Source organism: Somniosus microcephalus, chromosome 21, assembly GCF_052327205.1.
Source record: "Somniosus microcephalus isolate GS21.2 chromosome 21, FLI_Smic_1.0, whole genome shotgun sequence".
NCBI lineage: Eukaryota > Metazoa > Chordata > Chondrichthyes > Squaliformes > Somniosidae > Somniosus > Somniosus microcephalus.
In genome coordinates this window covers 54310737-54332179 of record NC_141007.1, presented here as the reverse complement: position 1 = coordinate 54332179, position 21443 = coordinate 54310737, and the positions used below count along the sequence as shown (strand labels likewise).

Here is a 21443-nt window from a genome sequence, read left to right as displayed (position 1 = left end):
TATTACTATTTAACCTTTTTCTCCTAAAGTGAAGAGAAAAAATGTCAACGATATACACAATTTGTTCTCTATATATATATATTGATATATATGTGTGTGTGTCTCTATCCGATAAACGCTTGCACACATTGAAACGTGAAACAAAGAGCAACATCTTTGCAACCTCACTGTCTTAGTTCATGTGCTATATTTCACCATTTCTGGGGATAGTGCTGATGGGCCGGATTTAATTTTTTTTTTGCCATCTATTTTAAAGAGACAAGAATGCTTTTTGCAGAGTGGATCGCGGACATGAAATGAATTGCAAAGCAGCGAATGTAAAAATGGCACAAATGCAGCCCCTGTTTACAATCGAATAACACTCTGATTTACAATATAAGTAGATCCTCGTGATGTTTGATCTCACGGAGCGGCCCTGTAAGCTGACAGCGCTTGTTTGTGGCGTTCCAGGCTGATCCCAGAGTCGCTGCAGACTCTTCCCCCCCCCCCCCCCCCCGCTCTGAGTGTGCGCCGAGCCGGCAACTCGCAGGAGAACTCGCCCACATCATATCGACACGGCAGAACTGGAATAAAAACTTAAAATACACACACAGACACACGTACAGACTTGACTCTGTTAAACACACAAATACCTCGATACCAATGTTAAACGCGGATTTGATATAACCTGTAACAACAGTATGCTGGGGAACCCCTGCACGTGTTGCAATGATCATTATTTTTCCAAACTGTAATGGCACTAAGATGAAATCTATCACACATATTTTATTTATACAGGTTTACTTAATGCTAAACTGCTTCCATAGATTAGGAGCCATGGGTAGTCCGAATCCGATTTCCTACAGATGGCAATGCCGCTTTTTATTAGTTCCCACAAAGGCGCTAAAATAAAATCAACCTCCATTGCCTAGCAAGCTTTCTTGTTTTGTTTTAGTGTGTTTTTCCCCCTGCATTTTAAGGAGATAATTAGCAACCTAAGCCTTCAGTCAGTAGAATACAATAAGATGATAGCTGATTACACCCAACCCCCATCACAAACAGTTCCCCAACCGCGGGGTTCCCCTTTCAAGCGCTTTTTCTTCCTCTTTTGTTGTTTAAGACACAATAAGCAATAAAATAAATAAAAGAAAAGAGTAAAGATGTTCTGCTTTTACAACCCGACCCCCTTTCTCCGTAATGTGCCTACAATCAAGGTTGCGTTTTATTCACCAATGTGAACCTTTTTTTATTTAAAAAAACAGGGACTCGGCAGATAGAGAAGGGATTATAGCGTTCTGCATGGTTTCACTTCCCCCATGCCAACCGACCTACTATCTGTTCATCGCCAAAGAAAATACTCGAATTTCTGCTATAATTTGATTAAAAAACAAAAGACTTTTGAGGTTCTAAATGTACTGCAGCCCCAAAGAGTTTAATCTATTTGCTTTAAGCCTGCAAAACAAGATCTAATTGGCAATGTATTTGTAATCCTGCAACTGAAGCCCTGTCAGCTTTTTTACACTTTTTAAAAAAAAATAATAGGATATACCCAAACAGGCAATGAATGACATTGGAGAAATGCACAGTACCGGGTGAGAACTACGGATAGAACCTGAGCAAAAAAAAACACACGCACACACTGCTGGACTTTGTCATAAATGTGACCTAATTGTGGGAATTTCATTAACTACATTTTCGCCGGCATAAGATTTTTTAAAAATATATATATCACCAGGCGTTTTGTTCGGTAGCTATTTATTACGGGTTCATTTGCCTTGATTCCCGATGCATCAACACGTCCCGACAGTAATGGAAACGCAAGGAACAATAATTAAAAAATATATATCACAGGCGAAATAATCCTTTCAAATTAGCACAGCAAAACCATCAATAAATGAAAACTCGCGCATTTAGTTCAGATTTCCACCAATTAACATTTGGCACGTCTTTTTAAAGTACAAAAAAAATTGATCTCGGAATCTGAAGTTTAAATTAAGTAATAAGGGCACTTATCACAATCCAAAGCAAGAATCCGGGGCTCCGCCGCTCTCACCCACACTATACTCCCTAACATTTCGAACGGAAACAAAAATAAACCCATTATGTAGGAAATATATAATTGATTCAAAATCCAAATTGCACATTTCTTTTTCTAGATTTCCAGGAAATCTAAACCCATATCCTTGTCCCTTTCATTAGGGTTTCAAATGCGTGTGCATGTTGCACTATAGGTTGGACACTTTGAATTGGGGGGGGGGGGGGAGTTATTTTTGAAGATAAAAGGAATGGGTAACCCCACATTCCTTTGCAGAGTAAAAGGCGAGCCCATTGCAAGTACTGTAATGATAAGCTTATATTGCATGTTATTAGGAGACCGTGTGGTCAATGATTTTAGAGCATCTGATCCTTTAAACGGTGTTCAGATGTTTTATAACATGGTGGGCCGTTTCACTGCTGATTATTTTCTCCCTCCCATACATTGTCGTGTTTATTTATAAACAGCCGACGGGGAAAAAAAGCACTGCCTCCCCCCACCTCAAAAAAAACCCCCAAAAGAACATACCGAGACGGCGCAGGCGGCAGATCGAGAATGTTTCCTAGAGAAACTCCCGCTGTAAATATCTGGTAGGTTTGTATTTTGTCCCGGGTTGACTCTGTTTTGCTGATAGATGATGTTCAGACAGGACTCTACCTGCCTCCGTACAGTGTGAGAGGGAATGAACTCGGTCAAACAGATGCTCTCTGCGCTGCCACTCTGCTCACCAATTTATGGCTTAGCTGACGTGCCTCTTCTCCCACAATGGAGCCGCTTGACATTAACCATAAAATTGATGAGAGAGAAGCGAAATCTAATCTCTTTTCCAGATCCTGCTCCGCTTTTCCCCAGTTCTAGTATCCCCGCTTTGGTTCGGCAGCCCCCGCTCCCTTTGTTTCAAACACCGGCGCCTCCGCCACAATGTTGTTGTTGGTATTTTTTGGGGGAGTGGGGGCGGAGAATGTAAAAAAAAAAAAATTCCTAATTCTCTGATCCGAAGAGAAGCTGCAATTCTCCCAACTTCCTAAACTCGGCCATTGTTGGGTTCCCAATATTCACAACTGCGATAAAAGCACCACTCGCCACTGAACCAGGAACTAGTGACCCTCCCCCAACACGAGGGCCTTTTTACAAAGAAACTACAGATTAAAAAGAAATTGACACACGCCAAGGATTATTCTGATTGTGGTTTACTTTCTAAAGCTCATCTGTTTGCTTTTTTTGATTTAATGTCCCGATTATGTTCCGCTGTAACAACCGGTCCCGCATTGATCTATTTAGGACAGAGCCCTGCGCGCTATTTCGTTCATTCTTCCTCTGATTCCCCGCCCAGTACGAGAACTCCCAGGCAGGATTTTATTGTCCTGAACTTTCTGCCGAGGTCACAGCCCTGGGAAAAGAGTGACGTCGCTCTGGGAGCCCCCCTGGAATGACGTCACTCTGCTGTTGATGTATGGCGTCATCCAGGTGATGTCATCGACCACTGAAATTTCAGAACAGGCCAAGGAGATTCAGGCTAGCCTGAATATTTAAACCATGCCCTTATTTAAGGTAAAAGAAACACTTCACAGAAATGTTCCACACAGCTTTATCTAATAGGTTTATCACAGAGTGTATATATTTCGTTTGAAACCAGGTCTTCATTTTTTGTTGGGTTATTGATTATTCATATTAATATTGCTTGGCAATAGTTTACTTTCTCCATCGCCTCCATCAGTTGGTCATTGGAACTGCTACCATCAATGTTCAAGGTCCCCGGAGGTTTGGAGCACAGCGACACGACATTGGTGGCTGTATCAGAATACACCCCCAGTGCATTTTATCAATTTTCAACTGCCATAATGTTGAGGACAATTTTTCTGAACATAGTGAGAATCCCAATCTTGGGGAAATTATGCTGCAAATGGACTGTTTAATGTATGCAACTGCTAGCCAGTGTCTCCACTGAATATAGAGAGAGATGGGGTGCTGATACTGTTCGGCCTCAGCACTCAGCCTTTCTCCATTTGGGAACTGGCAACTTCAATTTGGTTGAGACCCAATGGTATTTATAAAATAGAAAAAAAAATGAAGATGTTTTACAGTACTAGGAATAATCTAGGATAACGCCTTTATTAACTTCTTCTTGAAGTAATCCTTTAAATGCATCATCTAATTTTCATAGCCAACCATAAACAATTTTTTTTTTTATTTGCAAACATATTGATTCCTCATATAACTTTTTCTCAAAAGGAAACAAATCAATTTGAACATTTATTCTTTTATGGTGAAATTGCCCACCCTTTCTGGAATAATATCTTCTCTCCATCATCTGTTATATTTGGTTGTTTGATTTGTGTTTGCAGAATGTGATATTCCAATCTAATTCATTAGCAATTCACAAAGAAGACAGGATAAATTCATTTTTTCAACTTTAGCTATGTATCACTCACAATTATGTGAGAAACTACTCCGCTTATTTAATTCTCTGTAGGAGTCATTAAACTATCATATTGCCATAATAAGAAAAACAAATGACCCTAGAACTTTTAAAGCTCTTTGATTATGTATATGCAGCCTTAAGCTCTCAGTTAATTTCTTTTTGTCTTAAAGTCCCATTGTATTTTTCTGTCTCTTCATTAACAGTTTGAGTGACTAGCAACTGAAATAATTTTTCATATCACTGGTTCACAAGTATCTGCTGGGTTAAACCTGTGACAGAACTTTGAACAATAAATAAGAAAACAAAGTCTGAGATCTATCATTAGTACAAAATAGACCGCAAATACATATTTTTGCATTAGCTCTTACTCTGGAGTAACGTTAATGTTACAGTTAACTTAGCCATGGAGTATAAGGTCACAATGTATCTGTATGAAATTTTTTTATTTTTACAGTCTGTAATGGTATCAGTGAGTCTCTTCCCAGTTTGGCCAAGTGGGACAGGCAGCCTTCACAACAGCAGTTCTCTGATATAACAACAGAAAATGCTGGAAAAACTCAGCAGGCCAGGCAACATCCGTGGAGAGAAATTAGAGTCGACGTTTCGGGTGAACCCTTTTTCAAAACTGGAAAGGAAATGAAATAGATCAAAGGCAGGGCTGCGATAGAACAAAAGAAGTGAAGAGACATTAAGAGGTATTCAAAACCAGACGAGATGGTGATAGGACAGTGGAGACAAAAGACGGCTCAGATTAGGTGTGAAATGTTCTGGCAGAATGAGAGACAGCTGCCATGTGGGAGAGAGAAAAAAAAAGGAAAGGGGGGAGAAGGGAAAACCCAAAACAAGGGGTGGAAAAAAAAATATTAGTAAAAATGTAATAGGGGCCGAGGTTATGATCTGAAATTGTTGAACTCGATATTGAGTCCGGAAGGCTGCAAAGTGCCTAATCGGAAGATGAGGTGCTGTTCCTCGAGTTTACGTTGAGCTTCCGTGGAACAATGCAAGAGGCCGAGGACGGTGAGGTCCGAGTGGGAATGGAGCGGTGAATTAAAATGACAGGCAACCGGCAGCTTGGGGTCACCCTTACGGACTGAACAGAGGTGTTCCGCAAAGCGGTCACCCAATCTGCGTTTGGTCTCCCCAATGTAGAGGAGACCGCATTGTGGTTCCCGCAAGTTCTCTGATGCCTTCTAACTTAGGTTAGTGCCTTCTTGTCATTGAACACCAATCCTACTACTCACAGATCATCCTTGCCAGTGTCTAGAAACCAAATTGATGGGTATCAGTATGTAGATCATCCAACAGCACCAATGTCTTGATATTGTGAGACTGTTGCAGGAAGACTATTTAGGGGCAGCAGCCATATGTGCCCAAATGATTGTAAACAGCACTGTCACTGGCAACGTACTATGTTTACACAACAGGTCTTTATTTCGTATGTGGTCTTTCCACAACATTGCCAAGATATATCTTATGCACTATATCTCAAACTGAGACCGCGTCAAAGCAATGAAAGCAATATATTGGCAGTTGCGATGTGAGATGACAGTACAGGCATTTTGGTTAAGATTTGAACAACATGGTACTGGAAAAGTGTTTCCAGAAGGCATTCCACTCTAGGCGCAAATTAAATGTAATAGCGAATTTTTGTGTATGTCATTTTTGTCTGACAGCAGATTACCCAGATAGGTAAATTTCACCTCAGATCATGCTTTGTTGTTCAAAATGCTTATTTCAGTCGTTCTATTGGCACACCACAAGAAAGATTGTGTGAAATACCACGTGACAGTTTTGCCCAGTAGGTGAATTTTCTAAACATGTTTAAAAACTAAATAAGAGGCACTCTTTTGTCAGTACACTAGAGTAATTAAGAAGAAGGATCCTGTTGGGTGACTTGGTGATTCAGCACATGCTGCATCACAGATGGTAAGTTTCAAATTCATAAATGGGATTTCCCACATGATGAGTTTTCCAATGATAAGCGTCCAGTGTCTGTTGTGACAAAGCAGAGGCCAGATATTACATGAAGGGAGAGAGGGATAAATGGTCCAGTCACCATTGGCTACTTTTGAATACCTTTTAGTGGCAGGCTATTCAATAAGAAGAAAGAACTTGCCTTTCTGCCTTTAATATCTACAGGACATCCCAAAACACTTTGCAGCTAATGAATTAATTTGAAATGTAGAGAAATGCAGTAGCCAATTTGCACACAGCAAGGTCCCACAAACTGACCAGTTAATCTGTTTCAGTGGTGTTGATTGAGGGAGGAATGTTTTTTCAGGACATGTGGAGAACTCCCCTGCTCTTCTTCAAATAGTGCTATGGGAACTTTTATATCTGAAGAGCCAGACAGGACCTCTGTTTAACATTTCATCTGAAAGATGGCAATCTGACAATGCAACACTCCCTCCATACTGCACTGAAGTGTCAGTTTAGATTATGTACTCAAGATCTTGGAGTGGGGCTTGAAACCATGACTTTCTGACAGAGATGAGTGCGCTTCCAACTGAGCCAAGCCAGCACATTAGCCCAGGCCTGGGCGCAAGAGGCAGTACCTTTAGCCACTAGACCATTGGGGGACCTCATACAATGCCTTCTTAGTAGGAATCAATGGAGAACAGAGGTGCTTTCCTTGCTTCCAAGATACGTTAAAGGCACTGTTTGCATAATCAAGAAATTATTTTCTTTGCAATTCAGAAATTCTGTTTACAAACCGCAGTCTTAATTATTAAAATGTTGTGGATGTACACTTTTGGAAAATTTCCAAAGTAGGATCTTCATGTTACATCTTTATCGTAAAAATTGTGTCAAAGTCACATTTCATCTGCCATCTTTGATTCTACTAAACAAAGACAATTGCTAAATTAACAATTTAGACTGCACAAACTGGCAGCATAATTATAGTTACTCCCCTATCCGTGCTTTTAAACTGGAAGGGACATTACTGGAGCTACCAATGCATTATTTGGGAAAGGAATAAACTCCTTGAAGAAAATGTCCTTTAATAATGGTTTTAACAATTTCTTTATCGTCTTTGGAGAAAATATATGTTTATAATGCTCTTCAGAGATTTGATTGCTTGGATTTTAAAAGCCTGAGTATTGTAGGAAAAAGGAAAGTCTGAGGGAGCTTCATGAGGTCTGACATGAATCTTGTCATTCATGTGGAAATGACTTATGAAATAACACTGGGCGGCCTGCTGGTGGCACTGTCCAGGGAGAGTATAAATACTCGGGCATGGGCCCAGCTTGCTCGGAACATTCTTTAACAGGAACTAGTGAAGGACACAACTGGACTTCCATGTTGTAAAACAGTTGATTAAAGCTTTGTTTAACGCTTAGACCAAGTGCCTAGTAGTTTTCTTACATCAAGGTCTATGGTTTGAGTTCCTGGGAAGTTACAAGACTTTGTGATGACTCTTGATTTCAACACAGTGAGGATGAAGAAACAAGGAAGAATGTGTGGAACAGCATATTTGGAGTTTAGGAGAAGCAAGAGAGGAATGTTCAGAGGAGCACTGATCATAGTACTGTCAACAAAACAAAGACAACAAAGGTTGCAAGGAGAGAGAAATGTTTGAAACTAGAAGGGAACAGGGGATTGTTTATAGGATGTCAATCTTTTAATTTTATCCTGTCCTGAAGTGTAAGTGCTTGAAGAACCTCCCCAGATATAGCAACAGTATTTGAGTTGTGGATGGATTTGGGCTTTACAGAGAGCTGAACTGTTGAAGGGAAAATACGTGTTTGGCATGAAAGAGAAAATGAAGCATTTTGGAGGCTGATCTAGCAACAGAAATGCGTGAGTTCCATTTATGGTCAGATGAGACGGTGAGACGAGTAGTGTCAACAGATAAAGAAGGACTAAGGCTAAAACTGTCAAAGGTAAGAGGTGGCAGTTGTTAGTTGGAATTATGAGATATGAAGAAATCGCTTCTTTGAAGAACTGAAAGGAGCAAGATTTTCATAGCCCATCGTGGGACATGGAGGAGATCAACATGTAATGATTCAACCACTGTAATAGAAATGAAGATATGGTGTGATCCAACATCACTGTATTTGAGTTAGGTTGACTTTGAGTTTATTCATGCTGTCCCCATTTCCATTTTGTTTATTGTTTATTTTTTCTTGGGCTGCAGGAAGGGCTGGCAAGGCCGCATTTATTGTCCATCCATAGTTGCCCTGGGAAGGTGGAGGTGGGCCTTCTCCTTAAGCTGCTATAGTCCTGTGGTGATGACACTGCCACAACCCAACAGCAGTTGGAAGTTTCAGGATTTTGACACAGAGATGATGAAAAACTGTCCAAGTCAGGATGATGACTGACTTGGAAGGGAGCTTGGAGATAATGGAGTTTGCACAACATTGCTGCTAGTCCTTCAAAGTGGTAAAGATTGCAGGAAAGACTGGATAGGCTGGGTTTGCTTTCCTTGGAACAGAGGAGGCTGAGGGAAGACCTTATTGAGGTGTATACAATTATGAGGGGCCTAGATAAAGTGGATAGAAAGGACCTATTTCCCTTAGCAGAGGGGTCAAAAACCAGGGGGCACAGATTAAAAGTAATTGATGGAAGCTTTAGAGGGGATTTGAGGGGAAATTTCTTCACCCAGAGGGTTGTGGGTGTCTGGAACTCACTGCCTGAAAGGGTGGTAGAGGCAGGAACCCTAACCACATTTTAAAAGTACTTGGAATTGCACTTGGGATGCTGTAACCTGCAGGGCTATGGACCAAGAGCTGGGAAGTGGGATTAGGCTGGATTGTTCTTTGTTGGCCGGTGTGGACACGATGGGCCGAAATGGCCTCCTTCCGTGCTGTAACTTTCTTTGATTTTATGAGTTCCTGATGAAGTAAGCTTGCTGCAGTATGACATGTAGATTGTATATACCTCAGTCACAGTGTGCTGAGGATGAAGAGAGTGGATATTGAGTCCAATAGTAGGGGTGTCAATGAAGCAAATTGCTCTGTCCTGAATGGTGTTAGTGCATCTGCATCCATCCAAGCAAGTGGCAAGTATTCCATCACATAAGAACATAAGAAATAGGAGCAGGAGTAGGCCAATCGGCCCCTTGAGCCTGCTCCGCCATTCAATAAGATCATGGCTGATCTGATCCGAACCGCCAATCTACTATCACAGAACCATCTCCCGAATCTAACAGAATTAGACACACGAAATAGGAGCAGGACCAGGCTACACGGCCCCTGGGCCCGCTCCACTACCCACAGGGCCATGTCCGATCCGAACCTAGACTCATGTCCAAATTCCTGCCCGCTCCCCGTAACCCTTAATTCCCTTTACTTCTAGGAAACTGTCTATTTCTGTTTTAAATGTATGTAATGATGTAGCTTCTACAGCTTTTTGGGGCAGCATATTCCATGGACCTACCACCCTCTGAGTGAAGTAGTTCCTCCTCATCTCAGTTTTGAAAGAGCAGCCCCTTATTCTAAGACTATGCCCCCTAGTTCTAGTTTCACCCATCATCGGGAACATCCTCCCCGCATCCACCCGATCCAACCCCCTCACAATCTTATATGTTTCAATAAGATCGCCTCTCATTCTTCTGAACTCCAATGAGTAGAGTCCCAATCTACTCAACCTCTCCTCATATGTCCATCCCCTCATCCCCGGGATTAACCGAGTGAACCTTCTTTGTACTGACTCGAGAGCAAGTATGTCTTTTCTTAAGTATGGACACCAAAACTGTATGCAGTATTCCAGGTGCGGTCTCACCAATACCTTGTACAACTGAAGCAATATCTCCCTATTTTTATATTCTATCCCCCTAGCAATGAAAGCCAACATTCCATTGGCCTTCTTAATCACTTGCTGCACCTGCATACTAACCTTTTGAGTTTCGTGCACCAGGACCCCCAGATCCCTTTGTACTTCAGTACTTTCCAGTTTCTTGCCATTAAGATAATAACTTGCTCTACGATTTTTCCTGCCAAAGTGCATAACCTCACACTTTCCAGTATTGTATTCCATCTGCCAAATCTCTGCCCACTTACTTAACCTGTCTATGTCCCCTTGCAGGTTTTTTATGTCCTCCTCACTCACTACTTTCCCTCCCATCTTAGTATCATCTGCAAACTTTGATATGTTACACTCGGTCCCCTCCTCCAAATCGTTAATATAGATTGTAAAGAGTTGGGGACCCAGCACTGACCCCTGCGGAACACCACTAGTTACTGATTGCCAGTCTGAGAATGAACCATTTATCCCAACTCTCTGCCTTCTGTTAGATAGCCAATCCTCTATCCATGCCAGAATATTACCCCCAATCCCGTGATTTTTTATCTTAAGCAATAATCTTTTGTGTGGCACCTTGTCAAATGCCTTTTGGAAGTCTAAATACACTACGTCCACTGGTTCCCCTTTATCCACCCTATATGTTACTTCCTCAAAGAACTCCAGCAAATTTGTCAAACATGACTTCCCCTTCATAAAACCATGCTGACTTTGTCCTATTAAATTATGATTATCCAAATGTCCTGTTACTGTCTCCTTAATAATGGACTCCAAAATTTTACCTACCACAGATGTTAGGCTAACCGGTCTATAGTTTCCAGCCTTCTGTCTACTGCCCTTTTTAAATAAGGGTGTTACATTAGCAGTTTTCCAGTCTGCCGGGACCTTTGCTGAGTCCAGGGAGTTTTGGAAAATTATTACCAATGCATCCACAATCCCTACCGCCACTTCCCTCAAGACCCTAGGATGTAAGCCATCAGGTCCAGGTGATTTATTCGCCTTGAGTCCCATTATTTTACCGAGTACCACTTCCTTAGTGATTTTGATCGTGTTTAGCTCCTCCCCCGCTATAGCCCCCTGTTTGTCCAGTGTTGGGATATTCTTAGTGTCTTCTACTGTAAAGACTGATGTAAAATATTCATTCAGTGTTTTTGCCATCTCCATATTTCCCACCATTAATTTCCTGGTCTCATCCTCTAAGGGACCAACATTTACTTTAGCCACCCTTTTTCTTTTTATATAACTATAAAAACTCTTACTATCTGTTTTTATATTTTTTGCTAATTTACTTTCATAATCTATCTTCCCTTTCTTAATCAATCTTTTTGTTATTTTTTGCTGTCTTTTAAAGTTTTCCCAATCCTCTATCCTCCCACTAGATTTGGCTACCTTATATGCCCTTGTTTTTAGTTGAATACTATCCTTAATTTCTTTACTTAGCCACGGATGGCTGTCTTTTCTTTTACACCCTTTTCTTCTCAGTGGAATATATATTTTTTGGAAGTTGTAAAATAACTCTTTAAATGTACACCACTGATCATGTATCGTCTTACCCTTTAATCTATTTTCCCAATCCACTCTCCTCAATTCCGCTCTCATACCTTCATAGTCTCCTTTATTCAAGCTTAGCACACTTGTTTGAGATCCAACCTTCTCACCCTCTAATTGAATATGGAATTCAACCATGTTATGGTCGCTCATTCCAAGGGGATCCTTTACTAGGACATTTTTAATTAATCCTGTCTCATTACACAGGACCAGATCTAAGGTTGCTTGCCCCCTGGTCGGTTCAGTTACATACTGCTCAAGAAACCCATCCCTAATACACTCAATGAACTCATCCTCAAGGCAGCCCTGCCCAATTTGATTTGTCCAATTAATATGATAGTTAAAATCCCCCATAATTATAGATGTTCCCTTATTACAAGCCTCAACTATTTCCTGATTGATACTCCGTCCAACAGAGTTGCAACTGTTCGGAGGCCTATAGACTACACCCACTCGTGTTTTTTTCCCCTTATTATTCCTTACCTCCACCCAAACTGTTTCATTATCCTGATCTTTTGACCCAATATCATTTCTCTGTATTACAGTGATTCCTTCCTTTATTAACATAGCCACCCCACCCCCCTTCCTTCCTGCCTGTCCTTCCTGATCGTTAAATAACCTGGTATGTTTAATTCCCAGGCATTGTCACCCTGCAGCCATGTTTCTGTAATGGCCACAAGATCATACCCATATGTAGTTATTTGTGCCATTAACTCGTCTATTTTGTTACGAATGCTACGTGCATTCAGATAGAGAACTTTCAAATATGTTTTGTGATGCTTAGTTCCTGCTTTTGCCCTTTTGATTACTTTACCTTTTACTCCATACCTTCTGCCCCTTCCTGACATGCTCTGGTTTTTAATTTCCCCACTGCTACCTAAGTCTATGACCTTCTCTGTTGTCATTTTTATTATTTGCTCTCTAGGAACCTCCCCCCCACTCGTTAGTTTAAAGCCCTCTCTACAGCCCTAGTTATATGATCCGCCAGGACTCCAGTCCCAGCACTGGCCAAGTGAAGCCCGTCCCAACGGAACAGCTCCCTCCTGCCCCAGTACTGGTGCCAGTGTCCCAGGAAGCAAAACCCATTTCTCCCACACCAGTCTTTGAGCCACGCATTTAACTCTCTAATTTTATTTGTCCTAGCCAAATTCGCTCGTGGCGAGATTATTACCCTTGAGGTTCTGTTTTTTAATTTGACCCCTAGCTGCTCATACTCCTTTAACAGAACTGGCTTCCTAGTCCTATCTACGTTGTTTGTACCAACATGGACCACGACAACTGGATCCACCCCCTCCCACTGCAAGTTTCTTTCCAGCCCAGAGGAGATGTCCTTAACCCTGGCACCGGGTAGGCAACACAGCCTACGGGACTCTCGCTCTCGGCTGCAGAGAACTCTATCTATCCCCCTAATAATACTATCCCCTACCACTACAACATTTCTATTTACTCCCCCCTCTTGAATGGCCCCCCGTTCCACGGTGCTGTGGCCAGGTTGCTCATCCTCCCTGCAGTCCCTGCTCCTGTCCCCACAGGGAGTAAGAACCTCGAACCTGTTGGACAAGAGCAAGGGCTGCGGCTCCTCCAGCTCTACCTCCTGGATCCCCGTACCTGCCTCACTCGTAGTCACACCGTCCTGTCCCTGACCATGGGCTACATCTGAATTAATTAACTTCATAGGTGTGACCACCTCCTGATACACAGAGTCCAGGTACTTCTCCCCCTCCCTGATGTGTCGCAGCGTCTGAAGCTCAGACTCCAGCTCATCAACACGGAGCTGGAGTTCCTGTAGCAGCAGACACATGTCACAGACGTAATCACCGTGAGCCTCAATGGGGTTCACCGGCTCCCACATCTCGCAACAGTAACACATCACCTGCTCCATTCTATGTAATTAATTAAATTTTTTATTGTTAGTTATGGACACCCTCTGCCCGATTTTAGATGCTAGTATCCCCTTTAATTAATTGGATTTAAATTAAATCAATCCCTCTAGTTACACCAGTTAAATGGTTTACCAACAGTCACTCTGCACCAGAAAGGCCTTATTAACTACAACCCACAGAGTTAAAGTTTGAAAAGAGCACCTAACACCCCACTTACCCTAACTCATACTTACCCAAGCTCACAGCACTCTTTGATGACTCGCACTCACTGCTTGCTCGCACTAGGACTGGTCTTTTTATACTGTTTGTTTGTTTACAGCCAAATGAGTCACCCCTGCTGACTGGTTAGAAAACTGGTTTCCACTGCCTGCTGTGCCAATTTACTCCTACTGTAGTGTAACCTTGTTTTACTCTTCTTAAACCAACAGAATCCCAAATATTTAACTTTTCCCCTTTACTTAAACTGCTTAAGTAATCTTATCAAGAATGATTTAAAGAGAAATAACAATTAAAGAACTCTCACACTTACCCAAACTCACAGCACTCTTTGATGACTCACACACACTCCTGACTTGAGCCTTATAAGTGTTTAGAGGGGTCAGGAGATGAGCCACTCATTGCAGCTTTAGCCTCTGCCCTTCTCTTGTAGCCATGGTGTTGATATGGTTGGCCCAGTTAAGTGCCTACACAATGGTAACCCCCCCCCCCAAGATATCAATGGGAGAACTCGGCAATGGTAGTGCCATTGAAGGTCAGGGGAGATGACGGATGTTATCTCATTCAAGATGATCATTACCTGGCACTTATGTGGTGCAAATACCTGACACTTGTCAGCCTAAACCTAAATGTTGTCTGCATCCTGCTGTAGACTGACATGGGCTGCTCCATTCTCAGAAGAGTTGTAAATAGAGCTGAACACCGTGGACTCCTCAGGGAACAGTCCCACTCCTGATTTTATGATAGAGGGAAGGCCATTTATGAAAATGGTTACCTGAAGAACTCCAGTAGCAATGTCCTGGGGCTGTGATGATTGGTCTCTAATGACGACAACTATCTTCCTTTGTATCAGGTATGACTCCAGCCATTGAAGCATTTTCCCATTGACCACTAGTTTTGTTTGGGCTCCTTGGTACATGGTCAAATGCTGTCCTTGATGTCAAGGACAGGTACTGTCATCTCTCTTCTGGCATTCAGCACTTGCATCCATGTCTGTATGAAACTGTGGTGAGTTTTGAGCTGACTGGTTCTGGCAGAACTTGAAATTAACATTGGTTAGCAGGTTATTGGTGAGTTGGTGCTATTCAATGCACTATTTGTGACTACTTCCATCACTTTACTGACAATTGAAAAGGAGGCTGATAGGGTGGTAATTGGCCAGGTTAAATTTAATCTGTTTTTGTGGTTGAAACATACTTGGGGCAATCTTCTACATTGTTGTGTTGATGTCAGTGTCATAGCTGTACTGGAATAGCTCAGCTAGGGAAGCAGCTAGCTCTGGTTGGTGCACAGGTGCTCAGCACTACAACTGGGATGCTGTCAGGGCCCTTAGCCTTTGCTGTGTCCAGTGTGCTTAGCCACTTCTGAATGTCACGTAGAAGAAACTAAATTGGCTGTACACTTGGGGACCTCAGGAGGAGGCCGAGTAGTATTGTCAAAGCGACACTTTTGACTGAAGGTACTTGCAAACACTTCAGCCTTGTCTCTTGCACTTGCGTGCTGAGTTCCATTATGGCTGGGAATGGGGACGTTCATGGAACCTTCTCCTCCTGTTAGTCCTACCAATGCTATTGTGGACAGACATGGATGCAACAGGTAGGTCACAAGGTCAAGTAGGTTACCTCCTTGTGTTCCTCAACACCTTCAAGACTTGGTCAGTACAAGTGATCCACTCTTGGTGATGGACATTGAAGTCCTTCACCCAGAGTACATTTTATGCCCTTGCTTCCCTCAAAGGTTTTCCTGACTGTATACCACCATTTTCCCACTTCTGGTGGGTGAGGACACACACAGCAATGGTGATGGAGGAATCTGGGATATCGGCTGATAGATATGATTCTGTGAGTATGACTATGTGTTATTTAACTAGTCTCCCAAATTGGACACCAGTTCCCAGATGTTAGTGAGGAGGACTGTGCATGTCAACTGGTCTGGAATTGTTTATGTTTTATTGCCAATAGGTCCATCCAATTTTTTCTTAATTTATAAACTTCATAGTGATTACTTACAATTGAATGGTTTACTAGGCATTAAGAGCTGGACTGGAATCAAGTGAAGGAGGTTAGTGAACCAGCTGGCAACCTTTCATGGTTATTATTCTGGTACTAGCCCACAAATTACCAGATTTACTTTTTACAATTTGCCATGGTGGAATTGGAACTAAGGATCTAGTCCAGTACCATAAATGCTAAACTACTGGATCACTGCAATAGATTAGGGGAGTTTACCTATGAAAGTGCTGTCTCACAGTGCATCAGTATAATTACAGAATATCGCCTTTAGCACCATATACTTTTCTTAAGTGTAAAACAATATGGCCAGGAATTGTTTTGGAAGGTTTCACGACACTCCCAACATAACTCCAGAAGCAGTCCAGCAGAAACTGGTAGGGACCTACCCTACTTACCCAAGCCTAGACACAGTTTGAAAAGATTGAACCTTAGTGTGGGTGGGGCACTCCTGGACTTAAAACAGCTAAAATCACTCAGCTCACCAGAATAAAGCTTCCCGTGGTTGTCCTATTAGGAGAAGTAGCCTACCATTGGGCCATTATCTGGAGGAGAGTGGGAAGAATTCCAGCCCCCAATGACAGTTTACTTCTTTAGATCTTATCAATGAGCGGACTAGTTGGTTAATCATTAACGGGGTCAGGAAGTACTGCAGGTCTGTTTAGCTCAGATATCTGATTGCCAAGTTTGCCACAGAGGATCAACTCAGTTCCAATCTCCCATTATCAAGCATATCACCTTGGAAGCAATGTGACTCTAAAGGGTCCCTACTTACCACCCACCCCAAGAAAATAATAACAAAATTGGTCTTTGGACATCTGACAAATGCAGATTTGAGCCCTGCTCAAAGGATCGCAAATAACTAATTCACCAATATGAACTTTTCCAATGTCCAGGCTAACTATTCTTGTGGATTTTCTAAACCAGATTGCCAATTTGTGTTGAGTTATGAGTTTTGGGCTTTAGATCCACATCTAATAGGATGTGGGTTGAAACTGCTTAAAATTCATTTCACTTTAGGACCCTTAAGGCTGGCAGAGAGATGACACTTTTATCAGTTTGCAGTGTATTCAAATTCAGGTCCCGTCAGTGAGTGAACAGAGGGCTTATCTACTTGGTAGCACTGTTAAAATTTATTGATATTTTTGTAATACATACGAAACCAGGATCAACATCCCTCTTCTGGAAAAAAAAGTATGTTCTTCACCAGTTTCAACTAAAGGCCAACAAAGTTGTAGGAATGTGGAGCTTTCAAGCAAATTATATCTAAAAAATGGTATTTCATCAGTGACAACAAAACGGTGCCAGCTAATCACAATGTATCTGCAAGAATAATCTTTAACACTTCTCGAGCAGCTAACGCGCCACTTAACCACTATCATCCAGAGCAGAAGTGTGAAATTATTGGAGAAAATGTCTAAATTCCAGCAGGAAAAATCTGATTTACTAACAGGGTTCTGGATGTGCCAGTAAGCACAGTAAATCAGTAATGCAGTAATGCATGCACATTTGGTGGGGAAGAATGGCCCCCAAGTACTCAAAAAAAGCACAAGACATGACAGGCACGGTCCGCAATTGGGTAAATATTCATCTTCATCATCTGTACAGTAATTTGGTGGAGCAGATCACCCGCCCATGGTAGAACTCACCCAGTATTCATTTAATGTATTTCAGATTACTGCCCATGCAGCGAAGATGAAAATTTACCCCAATACCGCTACAAAATAGAGGGCCTGGCAGGAACTCTGAAAGAGGATATACAAATAAGAGTACAAAGATAAGGCTTATGTGCTACTGTAAAGTAGCAACAAAGTACACATATGCACAAAGTACACATATGCACAAAGGACACATATGCACAAAGGACACATATGCACATAATATCCTGACATCAGACAAATGTTAGGAAGGGTGTAGCAAGTAAGGTATTAGAAGTGAAAATAGCCGGGCTATGCAAATAACATTATATATGTCAGGTCGTAATAGAAAATGTACAGCAGGAAAGAAATCTGTCGGCCATATCACTATTTTTCAAACGCCACTGCTCTTAGTTTTATATAAAAACTACCACATAATAGGAGGTCACAATCTACAACTGGTTTTGGACCCCCATACCTTAAGGAACTCATTTAATCAGCAGAAACAATAATTTATTTATTCAGGAGGGAGAGTTTAGAAGTTACTGGCACTGTCGAGATTGGAAGAGAGGACAGCACTAGTACCATATTGATAATATATTCTATGATTTGCACAATATGTTAAATCATTGTGTCCATAAACATTGATTGTGGAAAAGCACATAATGGTGTTCGCAATGACATTACAGTACCCAAATGGAGAAGGGCACTTACGTACTCATAATGTGCCATCTCTCATACCAATGATATGGTCCCCACCCCACTTAAAGCAGGCACCAGCACAGATGGACATGCAGGAGACCTAGATTTTGATGATGAGCAGGAAGCACAGAGTGAGGTGATGAGCATTAGTGAAGAAGGGATAGCAACAGTAGTTGTTGATGAGATGTCAACTGCTACAGGGGTCCAGGATCACGAGTGCCCCACTCAGTTCTATCAGTAAATACAGCTTAGTGGGCCCGCTTTCAAATGAAGACTGGACCAGCACCCAGATTCTGACCAGGCATTAATTGCCTCCTTACACATAATACTGTAAAGTGGTCTAGTTATTCTCAGTGGAAAAATTCCACATTCAATCATTCACTGACACCTCTTATATAAGTGATGCATTGGAGCATTGTTTTTTGCATTTCAATCTGCAAATTATCTGCAATTGAGGCATTATTTATGCAAGCAATAGATACAGTGGGAGCATTCATTAGACATACTCGTATTTCTCATGAATGCTCCAACTGTTTCTATGAATGCTTTGGTATCCAAACTCGAATATACAATCATGAATTGCTCTAGACAACCATTCCAGAGGAATTCTTGTATCCCGTGACTGTCCACTGTACTATGCTCACACATATGTGACATACGTGGAGTAGCACAAAAGCAGTCTGTTGGCACTTGTAAATAAAACCAGAAAATACTGGAAAAGACACAGAAATTCCATCAGCATCTGAAAAGGGAAAAGCTTAATTAATATTTTGGCTGTTAACCCTTTCTCAGAACATCGGAAACCTTTTTTTTTCTCAGTACTGATGGACCAGTAATTTCTCTTTTTATTTTAGATTTCCAGCATTTGCAGTTTTTTCTTTTTACTTCTACTATTGGCATTCAGTTCAGCAGCTAAAGTTACATTAGGCAATGCTTCTGAAAATAGAAGCACACAATGACTACAGCAACAATGAACCTTGGATGTAGGTCCATCAGGGTGCGTCACAGATACAGGTGGAGAGCCTTCTGTATCCTCCATAGATCATCAGTTGTTATGTAGCATTCATCAGTGCTACTCGTTCAACTATGAGAGACTTCATAGTAGGACACATGCACAACCAATGCAGAGAAGTTAATGACACACTGGAGTCAAATTCACCAGCAAAGCACATTAAATATCTACATCAGTGGCATTGCACAGCTGAATAAAATTAATTCACTTTTAATAAACCTTGCAGTCTCTATTGTGCAGAAAGGAAAACGTCAGTTGTTCAAAAGCCAAACAAACAATACATACACAATGGACAGCAAAAACTAAACAGAGAGGACAAACAGCAATTCCATAATTGTAATTATGTGCAAAAGAATATAAGAGTGCTTAACTGCAGAGCTGGCTGGAAAAAAAGGGCAATGAAACACTCTCGCTCTGTGTCTCCCAAGCTACGGTCTGCTGCTGTTTCTGCTAAGTTGTAGTTTGGAGGAGTGTGTAGTGATACACCACTTAAGGTACCTCCTCAGTGGAGAGATTTAGAATAAAGTGGTGGACTCTTGAGGTAGCTGCTATGGGTGACTGGTAGGTTCCTTGCGTAAAGGTAGAGGGCAGAAGTTCATCATTGTCCTAGTAGTGCAGCGTGGAGGAATGACTAGTACGATAGCAAAATACTGCAGATGTTGGAAATCCGAAATAACAACAGAAAATGCTGGAAAAACTCAGCAGGTCAGGCAACATCCGTGGAGAGAAATTTGAGTTGACGTTTCAGGTCGAACCCTTCTTCAAAACTGGAAAGAAAAGAAAATAGATAGAAGGCAGGGCTGCGATCGGACAAAAGAAGTGAAAGAAACAAAAGAAGCAAAAGAACCTCCGTTCAGTCCGTAAGGGTGCCCCGAGCTTCCGGTCGCCTGTCATTTTAATTCACCGCTCCATTCCCACTCGGACCTCACTGTCCTTGGCCTCTTGTACTGTTCCACGGAAGCTCAACGTAAACTCGAGGAACAGCACCTCATCTTCCGATTAGGCACTCTGCAGCCTTCCGGACTCAATATCGAGTTCAACAATTTCAGATCATAACCTCGGCCCCTATTACACATTTTTTCTTGTAATTTTTCCACTCCTTTCCCCCCCCTCCCCCCTTTCCTTTTGTTTCTCTCTCACACCTGGCAGCTATCTTTTGCCCTGCCAGTACACTTTACACCTAATCTCAGCCTATTACCATCTCGTCTAGCTCTTTTACTTCTTTTGTTTCTTTCACTTCTTTTGTCCGATCGCAGCCCTGCCTTCGATCTATTTTCTTTTCTTTCCAGTTTTGAAGAAGGGTTCGACCCGAAACGTCAACGCAAATTTCTCTCCACGGATGTTGCCTGACCTGCTGAGTTTTTCCAGCATTCTCTGTTGTTATTTGTGGAGGAATGACTGTTGCTTCAGATTTTCTTGGACAAGCACGCACATTTCAACCATGATCTAATTTTGAGCCTGAGCCTCCTCATTCATTGTTCTTCTCAACTCACGGGTAGCGGACGTTGTTGAGATGCACACATTGCCTGGGGTAGTCTTCTCTTCTTCTTAGGCAGTCCCTCGGAACCGAGGATGACTTGCTTCCACATTAAAAATGAGTTCGCAGGTGACTGATGAGTCCAATGCAGGACCTACAGCCTCTGTCACAGGTGGGGCAGACGGTGGTTCAAGGGGCAGGTGGGTGGGGTAGTATCTGTTGCAAGTATTACATCTACATCCTCTGCTCTCCTGAGCCATCCTTTTGGCCTCTTGTTGAATTTGCATGGGAACTTCTGATGTAGGGAATTCCCCCCCCCCCCACCCCAATCCCCAATGTAGGGAATTCCTCCCCTCCCCCACCCCCACTACTTACCTTGTAAGGAGTAGGCAGAGGCACAAGCCCCTACAAGGCCCAACAGAATCCCCAATGTCAGGCTGGGACCCAATGTACCCTGGTCCTGATCTATTTTGTAGACCTTCTCCTGCAGGAGTTTATTAATGTAGAATTATTGAACTAGTGAAGAGAACCTCCTATATAACTCACAAACATCATTATTTGACCCCTCATAGGATAGATTCTACACAACTTTGTTTTCCACTGAATATTTTCTGGGGAACATTGGGCTTCATACTACTGCCAATCAAAAAACTGTTCTAGATTTTGTTACATTGGAGGGTGATTTTCACCTTACGGCCAGAAATGGGGCGATGACGAGATAAAAATCGTGTGGTGTATAGACCTACCAGCCTACTGCTTGTTGCCCGCCTGTTCTGAATTT

The 21443-nt window shown here is 42.0% G+C and overlaps 1 protein-coding gene across 2 annotated transcripts in view; it reads left to right on the top strand.

Moving 5' to 3' along the window:
• The first annotated feature begins 2279 nt into the window (after positions 1-2279).
• Positions 2280-21443, top strand: part of LOC147102809 (uncharacterized) — a 96329-nt gene continuing 77165 nt past the window's right edge. Inside the window, exon 1 of one of the 2 annotated variants that reach the window (XR_015073119.1) lies at positions 2280-2604. Coding sequence is in view for 1 of the 2 variants with exons in the window: in XM_085963644.1 (XP_085819770.1) it covers positions 2570-2604 (35 nt within the window). In the remaining variant the exon portion in view is untranslated. The remainder of the gene's footprint in view (positions 2605-21443) is intronic. The other variant, XM_085963644.1, reaches the window with a different exon arrangement.